We start from the raw sequence: 16,334 nt of genomic DNA, 5'->3' as shown, positions 1-16,334 counted from the left end.
GCTAGCCTCAGAGACTCACTGTGACCCCCCCACGTAGCCCTTCTCTCTCTAGAGGCAAGGGTCACAGCCTCCTGAGCCATTTTCATCATAAGCCAGCAAGGGAGGTGAGGAGAAGCAACCCTCCCTCGCACAGTCTCTGTTGTCTTCCAGTCTCAGTGATTAATCGAGGCGGGGAAGGGGGAGCCCGGGCCCACCCTCTACTCCGGGCTCCAGCCCAGGGACCCTAATACAGTAACTCCTCACTTAACGTTGTAGTTATGTTCCTGAAAAATGTGACTTTAAGCAAAACAATGTTAAGCGAATCCAATTTCCCCATAAGAATTAATGTAAATGAGGGGGTTAGGTTCCAGGGAATTTTTTTTCACCAGACAAAAGACATATATATATATATATATATATTTTGTCTGGTGAAAAAAATTACACACATATATACATATACAAACATACACACACACACACACACACACAGAGTATAAGTTTTAAACAAACAATTTAATACTGGTACACAGTGATGTTGATTGTGAAGCTTGGTTGAGGTGGAGGAGTCAGAGGGTGGGATATTTCCCTTACTGCTAAATGATGAACTAGCACTTGGCTGAGTCCTCAAGGGTTAACTGTCTCTCTACACAAGGCAGCAGGAATGGAGGGAGATATGCACATTTCCCTTAAGTACACTGCCTTGTTAATTAGATCAGCTTGCTGATAGGCAGCTGCTGCAAGCTCCCTCTGTCCTGAGTCCTGGTCTGTCCCCCCTGCTCTGGAAGATGGGGTAAGCGGGGTGCAGGAGCAGGGGGGAGGGGGACACCCTGACATTAGCCCGGCTCTTCCTTCCCTCCCCCCCCGCACAGCAAGCAGGAGTCTCGGGGAGCAGTTCCAAGGCAGAGGGCAGGAGCAGCACATGGCAGTGGGGGGAGGGACACAGCTGAACTGCAGGCAGCTGCTGCACAGGGAACTTAGGGGAGTGGGGAGCTGATAGGGGGCTGCCAGTTCACCCTGGTTCCAAGCCCCCACCAGCTAGCTGCAACGGGCTGCTCTTCCTGCACGCAGTGGACAAAGCAGGCGGCTGTGACATTAGAAGGGAGCATTACACAACTTTAAATGAGCATGCTCCCTAATTGATCAGCAACGTAACAACGAAACAACGTTAACTGGGACGACTTTAAGTGAGGAGTTACTGTAGTAGCAGCTATGGTAGCTGACTTTTTGGAAATAGGACGTGTACAATTCCCTGGGCTACTTCCCCACAGCAGCCCCCACTCAATATCTCCTTCACCGTTACCTCAGGGCCTCCTTCTTTGCACCTGATATGGATTTGTAATGCTTAGTTCCTCCAACAGCATGGCTTCCTCCAACAGCTCCTGACACACGCACCTAACATATTGACTGGGAGGCTTTTAGCTAGTTTCATCCAGCCCCTAATTGGCTTCAGGTGTCCCAATCAACCTAGCTATCTTCCCTGCCATCTGGAAATATCTTAATTGGCCCCAGGTGTCTTAATTGACCTGGAGCAGCTGCCATTTACTTACCCTAGTAACAGGGATTTGTTTAGCCTGGGGCTAATATATCTGTCTCCCACTACTTTTCTATAGCCATCTGGCCTTGCCCCATCACAATGGATACAAGTTGGGCAGCTTGCTGGTACGTCAGAATTATGAGTCAGGAATGCTATTCATTTTCACTGTTTTAATTTGCCCACTACTTTGCAGTTGGTTTGTGCTGTGGGTGATGGTCAGGTAAAGGTTTACATGCCATTCCAGCTTTATCCTTTCCACTGCAGGACAAAGTCCTCACCGTACATTCCTCCACCACACACAACCATATGGATCCTACAATGGGAACTGGTAGGAAAGGGGTCTTAATCTCTGCCACAGTTCTCTTCAGCATTAAACCTTAGCAAAGCAGTTCCATCCCTGGAGGTTTGGAATCACACTGTCGTTACACTGTATGAAGCTTCAGAATCAGTGTTAGGAACATCTCCTGGTCTTCTTTCCAAGCCACATCAATAGCAGTTGTGGGTGGACATTGACTCATGACCCAGCACCATACTTGGATCTGCTGCGGCAGAAAGAGAAGACATTCTGCTGCCAGAGGCCACTGCTGGCCATCCCTCTACTCTTTGCAAGCAAAACTCCAAAGGAGGTACAGTACAACAAAGTAAGATGGTTCTGGAGAAGCACACTCCTTGCTAGGAGCTGACTGAAGGGAGACTCCTTCATTTGTACAGTTGTCAGGTCAAACCAGGGGAAGGTGCTGGGAAAAGAAAACAGGCTGTATTATTTATGGGCAACAGCTATCAGTTCCATACCTGTGATTTAACAAGATGGCTTTCTTTGGTCTAAGTCCTCTGTCTTAGCCCGTTGAGAAAGCAATGTGATTCAGAACCTTGTGTTCTTTGGACAAACCGCCCACAATGAGCAAAACTCATTGTGGTATTAATGGGATGTTTTTCCACAAACTGGACTTAATGGGCCTACTGCATACCCATAAACAAACTTATCCATCAGACCAGCCCCAAAGCAAGAGTGTCAGTGCCTTGCCATTGGATCATCTTCCACTATCCATAAGAACAGTCCACTCCAGCATGACCCTCCAGCTATCTCTATATATGTTTGTACTATGCCCATCACAATGCAGCCCTGATCCTGATAGGGGCCTCTGGATGATACTGCATTACAACTAATCAAACAATAATGCAGAAAACAGAATTAGTGGGGAGGGATGGCTCAAGAATTGGTAATGAGTTATCTAGTACTCAGTTCAAATCAAGCCTTCACTGGTGGTGACCAAAAGCATTATCACATGTGACCCAGGGATCTCTTGGTGCCTGCTGACAGAGGGCACAGGGGTACACATAAGGTTTTACAAGGGTTCCTTGGAGTGGATAACTGCATAATTCGCAAGAAGGGTTCACCGAAGGGTGACATATGAGGTCTCTACCAAGAGCCGGTAGCCCACTGGTCAACCTAATCATTGCGAAATGTATGTACAGATAATATTTAAGGAATTATGTATCTGTACTGAAAATTATGTTCGTCAGGTTTGGGAGTTAAGGCAGGTCACCAGGAGGTGAGAAACCTCTGACATGTTCCTTCCAGGCAGGAGATAATAGATGTTTCTCTCTCTTTCCGGGCATACTGAGCCACCTGCCGCACAAGAGAGAAAGAAAGGGGGGGAAAAATCGATAGGAAAAAACAATGAGCGGGAGGGTGTGTCCTGTTTATGAATGAAGACAAAGCATAAGAATGATATCTCTTTTGGGAGCAAAGACACACACAAGTTTCTTCATGTAGAAGGCACTCTAACAGCGTTTTTGTCTTATGAAAAGGGGGGTCACAGCCAGCCTGGCTGTAAAGCACTGTGAGAAGGATTTTGGGGTAAGCAACATTCTACAAGACATGAGAATATCTTGCTAATTATCTCTAGAATGCATGTTATAATTTTATTTTATATATAAGCATTTGTTTTCAATATTTCTACTTGCTATTACTTGAATCTCTATGTTTTGTTAAATAAAGTGAGATTTGCTTATAGTGAAATCAAGTACAAGTGCTGCGTGTTAAGCAGAACCATGATCTGAGGTGGAACTGATGAGCTGGGTTGTACTGTTTCTTTGGAAGCAGCCAATCTGTGAATGCTGTAAGTGTCCAGTGGAACAGGGGCTGGACACTCCGGGGAAACATTCGGAGGGCTCGAGGGCTGGCGTGTCCCAATCACTAACCTGCAGAGTGACAGTGGGGCCTGCGAGGCCTAGAGGGAAGTGTTTGCATTGCCCATGGAGTTGGAGGACTGGCCTATGGCTTCCTCACACTGACCAAGGGCAGGTGATGGAGAGGTGCCTCAGAACTGTGGGTACCACCGGGAAGTGGCACACCATCCAACAACTGGTCAGTGCCCTATATGAAATGTGCTGGGATCTCAGATTGGTTCTTAGTGGACAGATCTTCTGGCATATCGCTTTTGACGACACAAACAATTAATCAGATGTCAGGTAAGTGATGTAGCCACTCTATCATGGCAACATGATCTGGAGACATCAAGCGCATCCATCCACTTATCAAGATGATAAAGAGGGCTGCCCGTAACCAGATGGTACCCTGTTTGTTCTGGACAGGTGACCACATAAGAAAAACCACCCGACAAATTAGCCCCCTTTTTGGCAGTCTCTGCAGAGAGGTCAAGCACTGAGTGGGCCCTGGAGACTGAACTCCCCTCTCCCTCCTAGCACTTGTCCCTCAAAGGCACATTGGGAGTGAGAAGGAAACTAGTTTTGCCACTGCACCTGCTCTGGGGGGATAAAAAACAGTTCTCAGACTCTGGGTCTGTTCATTTAGCAACTTCCACCAACATTAAATTTAACTTAAATGTTTTAAACAAAAACACAAAATTGGTGGGAGCAGGCCAGAAGCTCCACAAGATTAAAGCCATACAAGGGGGCAGCGGTAACGCTTTCCATCTGTATAGCATTGTCGGAGGACTACAAAGCACTTTACAAATAAATAAAGCCTCACACCCTCCTCCCCCCATGAATTAGGTGAGGATTAACCTCATTTTACAGATGGGAAACTGAGACAGAGAAAGGAAGTGACATCCCAAGTTCATACAGGAAATCTGTGACAGACAGAAAAAATGAACCTAGGTCTCCTGACACCCCATTCTCTTCTCTAACTCTGAGTCTGGCTGCTTAAAAAGGATAAAGGAACATTGTTCATCATTTTCATTCAAAACCCAATTATAACTATATGGTGGCATTGGCAGGCTGTAGTCATGTGGCACCACACAGGGAGGGATGATATTCTCCAGACTGCTAGTGTAGGTGGTGGTTCTTTAACAAGAAGCGGGCGGGGGGGGGGGGGGGGTTAACATTAAAACCAAAAGTTTTGCTGAGGATTGGGAATGAAACAGGAGAAGGAGTGGGAGTGCAAGGCCAGCAGCAGGAGCTACTAGACAGAGTAGAAATTATGTACCTATCTTGGGAGATCTTAAGAATTACAGACAAATGAACCACACTTCAGTACCAGTAAACTGGTTTAAATGACAGTTAAAAAGAACTATAAAAGACCTAGATTAACATGATATGTTAGGACTAACCAGCATAACTTCTGTAAAGAAAAATCATGCCTTTCTAAAGTTCTTTGAATGTATCAACAAAACTGTAGATATGGATGACTCGGCTAACAATTCATTTGCGCTTCCAAAACCCTTCAATGAAGTCGCTGTAAATTAGAATCACAGGGTAAAATTCTGTCATGGATCAGAAAGTGGTGAAGAGACAGGAAAGAGTACAAATATATGATCAATTTTCACCATGCCAAAAATAGGATGCCTCAAGTTTCCATGCTGGAGCCAGTGCTTAGTATATTTATCAGTGATCTGTAAGAGGAACAAACAGCAAGCTGGCAACATTTGCAAATGACATGAAATTATTTTGGTTAGTCAACATTAGAAATGACTCAGTAATTTCAGAAGGACCTCGCAAAGCTGAGTGAATAGTAACATCATGGCAGAGGAAATCCAGTGTTGACAAATGCAAGATAATGCACACAGGAAAGAGTAATATGAACTACTCAAAGTTGCTGGGTTCTAAATTACCTGTAACCACTCAGGAAAAACATTTCTGCTGTATGTGCAGTGGCCATAGAGCAAACAATGTTAGTTTGCATAAATAATGGAATGGAAAATAATGTTGACAATATTTAATGCCAGTTTTATAACAACATTGTAATAAATCAATGATACACCCTCACCCAGAATACTCTGTTCAGTTCTGGTCTCTCCATCTAAAGGAGAAAAATATAGCAGAAATAGAAGGGGTTTCAAAGATAAGCAATGAAAGACTGAAAGGCTTGGAAAGATTTCTGTGTAAAGAGAGATTGATAATATGGCGACTGTCTGGTTTAGCCACAAGAGCAATAAGAAGGGACATGATAGAGGTATATAAAATATTGAACAGCCTAGAGATGGTGAATCATGTCCTCTCACATAAAAACAAAGAGATATTTGATGAAATTGGAAGGCCACAAATTTCAAATCAATAAAAGGATTTTTTTTTTAAATGATGCATACTTAACCTGTAGGACTCAGTGCCACAAAATAGCATTGATGCCAAGAGCGTCATAGGATTCAAAACAGGACTGGACATTTAGATGACTAAGAACAGCCCCAGTTACATTAGATGTTTTTTCCCTCCCTCTCTCTCTCTCATTTATTTATTTAAAGGAAGGGATATAAGCCTGCCTGCTTCAGAGCACTGAATGAGAGGTTAGAAAGAAACACTCTCTATGGACAGATAACTCATAGTGAAAAATTGAGACTATTCTTGAACCTTCTCTCAGGCATTTGGTATTGGCCACTGTCAAAGACAGGATAGTGGACTAGAAGGCCCACCGGTCTGGGCTGTCCAGTATGGACGTTCCTGCGTTCTATCGTTTTACACCAAGTTGCACAACTGGAATAGGTCCTACATATCCCCATTGAGTAAATTCTTATCTCTAAAAACCAGAGTAGAGAGGCTGGGGGCTCAGAGTGAGATACTGAGGTATTCAATGGATGGATTTCAGGCTGCTTGAGAACTGCCAGTATATTGGACTTTGGGCTGTCCATCCCTTATCACACAGGGTAACATGTTCAAAAGCGCCAAAGTCCCATTTTCAAAAATGACTTAGGAACTTGGGGGCCAAGTCTCATTAAAATCAATGAGACTTCGGTGCTTTTGAAAATTGACCCAGCACTCACTGGTGCATGACACGAAGTGAGGAGGGTGTGTACCGTATTCTTCCTCTGCAATAGGAAGACTCCTAGCTTTCAAATCCTGGGATGTGGCAAAGGTTCAGGGAGGATGGCCAAGTAGAAACATTTGAAGTTTGGCACTTTACTTACTCCTCTTGAGTCAGGGAGGAGACAAAAGTTTGGTTGACAAAGTTCCCACACACAAACCGTGGGCAAGAGGTATTCTGCTCTGCACAGATGGGGCAGTGCTCAGGGAAACATACGTCATTCAGTAACTTCAGTGCGTGCTGGTGGGGCAGGTGCCGCCACATACAGCTGTTCAGGGCTGCATAGAAAACGGCCTCCAACCACTTGCCAGTGACAGCAATTCTCTCTGCACAACAATCAGAGAACAAATGTTATCAGTTACCACTACACATACTGATGTGAAGGAAACAGCAGAGATTTTTTAATGTCTCTTCCTCTCTTGTTCCCTATCGAGAAGGGTCAACGTGGCAACAGCACTGCAATGTGCTTATTCACAGGCCAAGGAGGAGAGGCTCAAATCCAATAAGTAATAATAATAATATACTAGCTTATACCCGTCTACCATGTAAAGCACTTTGCACTGAAATAAGCTGTGTATAAAAGGACCACTCACCCACTGCAGCTGTCCCTGTGGTGGAAAATGATGGCTAACAGTTTAGGACAGGAAGTTAAGAGGAATACCATATCCAGGTGAAACCATGGAAGAGATGGGAGAATCTAGGGGTGGCAAGGCAATTCCCAAGTTGGAATTTAATCAGGGTTGACACCAAAATACTGACTTGGTCTTGATCTACACTCCGTCAGAAGGCCTCCTAGCTCCTGTTCCTGGCTTTCCCATCTGAGAGTGCCAAGGCTCCTGCTAGCTCACCGAAGGAAACGATGGCTCTCAGGAGAGTCAGAAAAGAGTTCCAGAGACATACAGCATACACTATACACATGGAGAGAGGTCTTCTCCACAGTAATTGTCCTGACTGTAACAGTGGGGCACTGAAGCACCTGCAAACTCTAACAAAATCAGACAAGTCAGAGATGGAAAAGATCTTTGGGGGTCACTTACTCCATCCCCCTGCCCATGCAGGATTGGTCCCCACTAGATATTAATTCTATGTTTTGTCCAGTCTAGTTTTATCTAGCCAGTGACAGCACTGCCAGCATTTTTATTAGGAGGTTTTTCTTCCATATTCTGCATTTCCAAACCATTATTCTCATTCAGTGCTGCTCAGGTGAGATAGAAACTGACTAGCTATTACTCCATACCCAGCCCTGTTCATGACTCTTACTGGGGCTAGGACAGGCTCAGAATAGTGTGAATGTCAAGCAAAGACATTGTTTCCAACTCCACAGGAAAACGCCTGCAAAGTGAGGAGAAATACATTTACCTTTGGGGCTACAGGGACAGGTAGCCTGTATAACAATAGGGTCTTGGAGTGCAGCTATGATTGTCCCATTTGTCCCCCACATATTCTCTAAGTTTCTGCTAGTGCAGTGGTACTGTGGCCTCAGGATGGCACTGTAGGAAAGGAGTTGCTTCAACCTGAAAGCAAAGTCAGTCAAATAACTCAGAGAGGTATCCAGTGCCTAGAGAGTGGCACACCAAACGAGAATAAAAGTATATTTCTATAACACCATTCATTCCAAACTCTGTTTACAGCATCACTGAAATGCAGCCACCTCTGGGGTGCAAAGAAAGCAACCAGCCATTGAACTGGACAACATGCGGGGATAAGGATAAATGTTATAGCCAGACACAAAGGCAAATCTCTGCTCTTAGGGTAAGTGCCAGGGATGGTCAATACCCACACAGCAGATGGGACCTTAAATGTTTAAGATCCTGTCTGAAAGAACCACAAGCAGTAAAGTGCAGGGCACCAAATACACTAGTCAGAGGAGGCTGAGTCAATGCTGCTAGGATTCTAATCTGAGCATGTTAGAGCTGGGACATTTCACAGAACAGCTGGGACTTTAGCTGTTTTGTTTTGTTTTTTGAAGGAAGGGAAGAAGTGAGTGTGCTACATCCTGGTCCGATATTGATAGAACTTCCACCGACTGGGATCTGGCCCTTAATCCCTCCCTACTTTGGTAAAGTAACTTCCATATCCTGCAGAATAATAGAAGCCCAAGAGAAGGACTGGGTGGCTCTGGAGGTCAGTAATAGGACATTCGCTTTTCACTGCTACAGTCCTGGTTTAAATCCAGCCCATCTCAGTAGTTACTGAAGGGTGTTCCCAGGAAACGGCTGTTTAGTAGCCTGTGTAAAATGAGATTGTGGGTCTCAGCACTGTTCCTAGTGTAGATGTCTACAGCACAAAGAACCTTGTTACATTTGTCCCCTTGTTAGCCATCTCAGCAGAGCGGCCAAGAACTGAATGGGCCACAGAGACTGAACCTCTCCCAATATGGTCACCCCAAACATTCAAAAATCCTAGGTCAGCCCCCCTCCCCCCCCCCCCGTTATGAAGTTAATTTAAAAATCATGAATTTGTTTTATATAATACTTCACTTCTATAATGCTACTTTTTATTTCTGGCCTTCTGGATTTTGACCCCTTAGGGTGCATTCAAAACATGTTTCAAGCTTTTCTCCTCAACCATGAGAGCTGGAAACTTACTTTTTTTAAAAATAAAAGCTGAAATTCTCATGTATTCATGTGACTCCCAAGGCAGGGGCTTTAAGAAAACTACCAGATATTGTGAGACTTGTGATAAAATCATGAGAGCTGGCAACACTGCAGCCCCCATGCCAGGTCAGGCACATTGGCAGTGCTATCACTGTACTTGCCTGATGTGTGGACAAATCAGGGGATTTAGTGTGCTGGGCTGTCAAACCAGCACTGGTGCAATCAATACTACCTGGGCAGCGGGACAGCAGTGACCAGGCTGTACACAATGCAGGGTTCCCGGAGAGCAGCACGAATTCCTGAGCAGATGTGCTGTAGATGAGATGGGAGGCAACAAAGAAACACAATGTCTGCCCAGGCCACGAGCTGGCCATTGTCATAAAAACATTCGACTCCCAGCTGCTGGAACTCTGCTAGGGAAGACAAACAGAAAAGGCAATCACCACCTCAGCTCCAAGAGGTCAGGAGCAGCAGCCTGTTAGCCTGCAACATCCACACTTGTGTAGGGTAGGGTCATGATGGTGTTTGCTCTCAGGCACACCTTGGTAAGGGGTGAGAAGCATGCATCACCCCAGCTCATAATGGGGCAATCCAGCTCCTCTCACCAGGTGGCCCTTAAGAGCTTAATTAGCAGCTACCCATTAACATTATTGATGCACAGCCCATGGTAGCCAGGTTACAGAGAAATGAGCCTCTGCGCTTGGAATAAATAGTCAGAAAATGTGGTTGTCTGGCACCATTTCATGAATATTGATTAAAACTTTAACTGAAGCAACCAAGCCTCAGGATCTGGCTGATTTTCAAGATCTTTAAAAAAACATTTAATAACTCCCCCTCCCTCTCTGCCCCTTGAGAGGATTTTATTGTTGTAAGCATCTCCCTCCAGGACAGTTATCCTCTGTTCATCTTGGTTTATGTAACAGCTTTATGTGGCATTTGACATTTTGCACGCAATTACGATCTATAACGTAGTACAAGCACTCAGTCCACCCCTTTTCACTTTGTATTTTAACATTTTGGAGTAAAGAGAGAAAGGAGCATCTTGTGCTACTGACCCTACAGCGATAGGCCGAGGAGAGTCCCTGGCAGTAGTGGCTTTTCAGATCAATATGGATATTGATTTGGAGAGCTATTTTAGCCATCAAGTGAATATTTAACGCATAGGTCAGTTGGTGTTGCAGCCACTGAGCAATGACGTTAAAAATTGCTGGGGAGAATTTAGAGTAGGGCAGCAAAAACAGTTAAGAGGCTGATGGGACTAAGTTATGAGGAAAGATTAAAGGAGCAAAATATGTATCATTTTTCCAAATGATGGCTAAAGTGGGGGATCAAATATTTCTAGAGATTTATTGTAAGGTTGTAAAATCCCAAGGAGGAGATGAGTTGTTTAGGGTGCTCTAAGGAGGTATGATTGGAATAATGGAGTGAAATTAAAAAAAGGAAGGAAAATATAGAATTATCAACATTTCCTAATGCTGAAACGTAACAGCCCGTGGAATAGACTTTGGAAGGAAAAGGGTAAAAACTCCATTGATTGGATCTAGGGCTGGTCAAGACGTGTACATCAAAATGGTTTTTGATGGAAAATTGGGTTCAGCTAAACAAAGTTTCCCACAAAAAGTGTCTGCTTTCTGCTGAAAGCATTGAGCTTTCATTTTTTGACAAAGTCAAAAGTTCTCTGTGGAAAAAAAATTCTGACCAACTCGAGTTGGGACACTGAAAGTGAGACCAGCCAAAGCAGGAGTGAACACACTATATGAGTCTTGCAGTGGCAGGGGTGCCTGGGTTAGATATGCTAGGTCTTTTCCTGTTCAAATTCCCTTGATTCACTAACGCTTACACAGAGTCTCTGGCCTCCTGGTGGAGATGTGGATATTCTGAGCCGAAATGCCACTCAGCTCCAGTAGTGCCCTGGCCAGCTGCTTTCCAATGTGGCCTCCACCAATAATCCCAACCTTCGGGCCTTCACTGCCCATGGATTCCTTGGAGGAAATCAGTGAAACCTTCCCACTCGCTTTCTGCCTGAGAAATGACACAGAGCTGACATCACTCCACCAGGAACTACAATGTATCCATTACCCTGAAACTGCACTACACTGGCCTCCTTAGGAAAAAAACACTGACCAGATTTTCCTGAAAGGAGAGAAGACTTGTCCCATGTTTTAAAGGGTCAGTGCTATGTATTCATTCCCATTTCTAAAACATAAAACCTAGCACCAGCCAGCCCAAGCTCCAGCTATTCCTTTCCAAGATCTAAAATTCACAATGATCAACAGCTATATTCACCTTAGATCCGCTGCTGGGTACCCACATCACCATAATCCAATCCTGCCCCAGTTCTTAATTACGCCATACAACAAATAACCTCATCCATCCCTTATCATGTCCTCTCCTCAAATGCCCATGAAGAAAAGGGGAGTTTTGCAGCATGGACAGAAGGGTTACAGATTTCTAGTAGGAATGGAAGTGGATTCCAGACCTGAGAGGCCCTCAAGGACACCTTGCCAGCAGCTCCTTCTCTTCTTTATCAAGGGGCTACAACTCAAGTCTTAGTGACCACACGTGCAGTAATATGGCATGGGGAGAGGGGTGCCCCTTAGGTAATATGAGCACAAACCATTTAAGGCTCTAAAGGGCAAAACCAACACCTTGAATTCCACCCACTGGCAGCCAGTGCAGCTCACAGAGCACTGGAGTTATTACTCCCTGTGCAAAGCTCCCCATAATATTCTGAATTAACCACAGCTTCTAAGTGGTCTCACAGTATAGCTCCAAGTGATCTAACCCTGAGATAATAGAGACACAGAGAGACTTAATAAGCTCCACATCCCAAAGGAATGGTCACACTCACCTTACCCAGCACAGACAGGGAAACTCACAGGCTCAGGGGACTGGGAATGAGATATGGAGTCTCCCACCTCCAGGGCACCCAGCCAGATAGTAACCAATACACATCATTGCACTCTGAGGACTGTTCCATGACCCACGTTGAATCAGCTGGGGGTCTTGTTCTCTTGAGAAGGGCATCCACATCATAAAATATACCACCACATCTGGAACTAACTGGCTTCTTGTTGACAATCTTAGTCAAAGACCAAATGGGTGACTGAGGCTGAACTCTTCTCTCACTCCTCTGATTTCCACCAGGGGAGAACTGAGGTCTGTTGGTAAGGGGAAGTTTGCCAGTAGCTGCCCTTTTTCTGGGGCTAAATAGAGGCCTTCAGTCTCCAGGCCTGTCGAGCCAACTCCTTTCATCAATACTGAGAAACATCAAAGGAAAGGATGCTTATTTCAGCCTTACCTGAGGGCATGGAGCATCTTGCAGAAGAAGACAGCATGGGCACATGCATTCACCATCAGCCCCTTGCAGCGGCTTCTCAAACACAGCAAGGGCTGCTCACTTTCTTCCACCGCATGCTCAGACTGAAAGGACTTCAAATTCACCATGATATCTGACATCGTGGCCCCGCATGAGAACCTTCAGCAATGAGCAGCAGTTAGAAGAGTGGCCCAGCATCCATCAGTTTGACATTGCAGCCAATCCCCAGCTCCTCCAACAGAGCAGGGGTAGCCAATATACACCTAGTTCTACTTGAACAACATGACACACATTACCAGTAGTAAGGAGGAGCAGAAAGATCCCAGCATGGGAAGCAGCAGAGCCTCTGAGATCAAGCATTGCATGCTGGGATTATTGTTTCCATGGAGCTGCAATCTAATTCATTCTATGAAGTATAGCTGTGGCTGGCACCAACTGGCAAGCTGCTGACACAGCACTTGGAAGGGCGCTGTTTGGGCTGCTCTGCTCCTGAGCTACAGGTAATATGAAAACTAGAGCCAAGGTGAGCGACTCCAGTTTCCAAGTATTACGTTTTTCATTCATCACCAGTCTGAGTTTTGTCAGCATTGTGTGCCCCACCTTCCCTCCCAAGCCTCTCAGGGAATGTGCAGCTCTCTTCCTTCCTGTCTGTATCCCTCCCCTCAGCATGAGCAGCTGAACAGCTTTTAGGTCTCAGAATAGAGCCTGGTATTTTTGTTGCCTGGGGTCAGAGCCTCACCAGAGCCACCCGGGGTTTCCACAGGAATAGCATTCAGTCTCACTGCAGAGCACATCACAACGCAAACACAGGACACTGTAAGCTTGGGCCCTCTGGTGGCTCCCAATTTTAGACAAAGTTCTAAGCACCCTTGACTCCAAGTGAAATGAAAGTGCTCAGCATCTTCCAGGCTCGGACCCATACCAGGAAGTCACCATTTCAGTTCATTTGACAACAATGGGGCTTCTTTAGACATTGGGTAAACAGCTTCTTCAAGCCAGGCCACAGCCAGGCATGTTTCAATGAAGCAGATAGCTTATTACACCAGTTGGCCTAACCCAAGGCTGCCCCATTCTTCTAATCAAGAAGGACTGGAGTCAGTCATTGCTTGAGTGGCCAGTATGGGGCGGGGGGGGGGTGCTGCTGAGCAACATAAGGCACTTCCTCCTCTCTTCCCGGGGCTGGGAACTGTTAACTGTGCCCACCTGAAACTTATCCCGAAAACGGCCCTGACTACACAAAGATAATATAGCAGGGAAGGGGCGTTCCTAAGGCTTTCTCCAGCACTTCTTATTCAGGCAAAATACCCACTGAGTAGGGGAGGCTGATTATGGCCAAAGATGCCCTCCATCCGCAGCGGGCCTGTAGCACCAAGCCAGACCCCAAGACTCCAGTTATAAGCAAACTGCTTTGTTTATAACATCACAAAAAGACCGAGCCTGATCCTGCAGCCGTTACTCCCCCGAGTAGCTCTATTGACTCCAGTGGCGTGAGTAAGGAACACTCAGGTGGATAAAGGTGGCCTACCTGAAGATCTAACACACACAAACCCCCTGCAGTTTCTACGGTCTGAATTTTGTACCTAGTCCTGCCCCAGCTGAAGTGCTGATGACAAAACCCCCTTCGTCAAGCAGGATACAGTGCTCCTTGCTTGAGCAAAAAACCTCAGCAGCCTCCTGGATCTCCCACCTGCTGGACTCCTTTTCCCCAAGCTTCAGGTTCTCAACAGCAGGCCACCTCCTATTCTGGAATCCAGGCAACTCAGTCCAAACAAGGGAAGTTGTCATGGCAATTGCTTAGTTACCAAATGTCCTGGTCAGAACCTTGCTGTTTGCCTAGGAGGCACCAGAGCCCAGACCCTTAAAGGGCCAGGACCACATCTCTCATCCCACAGCGAATGGGAGAAAATAATAGTTAGAGTCATGAGTAAGGCTAAGATTTTGTCATGGGTATTTTTAGTAAAAGTCACAGACAGGTCATGGGCTTCCATGAATTTTTGTTTATTGCCCGTGACCTGTCTGTGACTTACTAAAAATAATGGGGTGGGGGGGGTTGACTGAAGCCCACGTGGGGGAAAGAGAGCCCAAGCCCCACTGCAGGAGGGGAGCAGGGTGCAGCACTCACCATCCACGGTGGCACCTCCTTGCCGCTCTCGATGCCCCTCGCTGTGGCAGCTCCTCACAGCTCCAGGTGCCCCCTGCCACCCTGGAGCTGAAGTGAAAAATGTCAAGGAGGTTTCTGAAAGTCACTGAATCCATGACTTCAGTGACCTCCGTGACAAACTTATTCATAGTCATAAGCTCCTCTGGAGGCAGGAAGTTCACTCCCACCACATCAAATTAACGTGAGTAGCCTGACAGTTCTGGGTGCAGCTATCAACCCTGACACCTAGTGGTTAGGTTAGCATTGGCCATTCATGGTATGCGTATACTGCAATAAAACACCCCCGGGGTGGCCCATGGCAGCTGATTCAGGCTCACAAGGCTCGGGCTGTAGGACTATAAAATTGCACTGTAGACGTTTGGGCTCCACCTGGAGCCTGGACTCTGGGACCCTCTCCCTCGTGGGTTCCCAGAGCCCAGGCTCCAGCCCAAGCCCAATTTACACAGCAATTTTATAGCCCTACAGCCCAAACGCCCCCCTCCATTCTGCCCTCCGCCCCCCAGCCTGAGTCAGCTGACACAGGCCAGCCACAGGTGTCTTATTACAGTGCAGATATACCCTCAGGCACTAAGCTCCTGTGAAAATTGATGCTAGGCAGGTGCTGGCAACCTTTTTGCACTGGTTTCCTGTGTTCTTCCCAGAGCAAAGTGGAGGGGTAAATTTGGTACAGTAATTCTTTTTTTTTTGGGGGGGGGGAGGAGGGAGCTCTGTCTTAACATTTCTATGGTACTTTTAATTCCAAAAAGGCCAAAAGCATTTTACAAATTTCAAGTGAACTCTACGCAAGGATCACTTCATCCAGGGGATGGAGTGCAGCAGTTGTTTAAACAGCTACACAACAATATTACACAACCATTTAGGACAGGAAACAAAAAATGATCCTGCTCCCTACTGAAACTACCACGTAGGGGAGGGGGAATTTAGGGAGAAAGAATAGAATGACCCCGGTTGGAATTTAATGAGGACACCACCCTACTGGTTTTGCAGAGTGCCATGAGATTTGTAATGACCTTACATCTCATCAGAAACCCATCACCTCCTAGCACCACTCTGAGGAAAAAGCACCCTAATCAATTACCAGCACCACTTCCTGCAGCTGGTAGGTCTCCCACCCCTATATGACCAGACTCAACTCTGCTTTGCTTGCAAGATCTGCCAGGATCAGAGCCCTGCCATCCCATGGTCAGACTTACTGTGCATGGCCCAACTGTGTGCTAAAGCCACCTGGCCCGCGCAGCAGGGTCCGGGTTCCTGGTTGTCTGGCATGGCGGGGTCCTGGCTGCCTGGCCGCCCAGCCCCGCAGGGTCGGGTTCTGGGGTCAGGATTCCTGGTTGGGGCCAGGGCCGGCTCCAGGCACCAGCGCAGCAACTTGGTGCTTGAAGCGGCCCTTGTAAGGGGGCGGCACGTCCGGGTCTTCAGCGGCGGGTCCCTCAGTCCCTCTCGGAGGGAAGGACCAGCCACAGAATTGCCGCCGAAGAATGAAG

At 46.4% G+C, this 16,334-nt stretch overlaps 1 protein-coding gene across 1 annotated transcript; it reads right to left on the bottom strand.

Annotated features, from left to right (window-relative positions):
• Positions 1-1,738: 1,738 nt before the first annotated feature.
• Positions 1,739-14,474, bottom strand: NOXRED1 (NADP dependent oxidoreductase domain containing 1). Its single transcript, XM_065404286.1, has 7 exons — positions 14,377-14,474; positions 12,672-12,848; positions 11,211-11,392; positions 9,603-9,783; positions 8,133-8,287; positions 6,877-7,099; positions 1,739-2,250 (listed from the first exon to the last, which is right to left on the bottom strand). Exons 1-7 carry the CDS (start codon positions 14,472-14,474, stop codon positions 2,028-2,030), a joined length of 1,239 nt encoding a protein of 412 aa, XP_065260358.1. The 3' UTR covers positions 1,739-2,027.
• Between the last annotated feature and the right edge of the window lie 1,860 nt (positions 14,475-16,334).

This window comes from Emys orbicularis, chromosome 4, assembly GCF_028017835.1.
Source record: "Emys orbicularis isolate rEmyOrb1 chromosome 4, rEmyOrb1.hap1, whole genome shotgun sequence".
In the NCBI taxonomy this organism is placed as follows: Eukaryota; Metazoa; Chordata; order Testudines; family Emydidae; genus Emys; species Emys orbicularis.
This window is presented reverse-complemented; position numbering and strand designations above follow the sequence as displayed.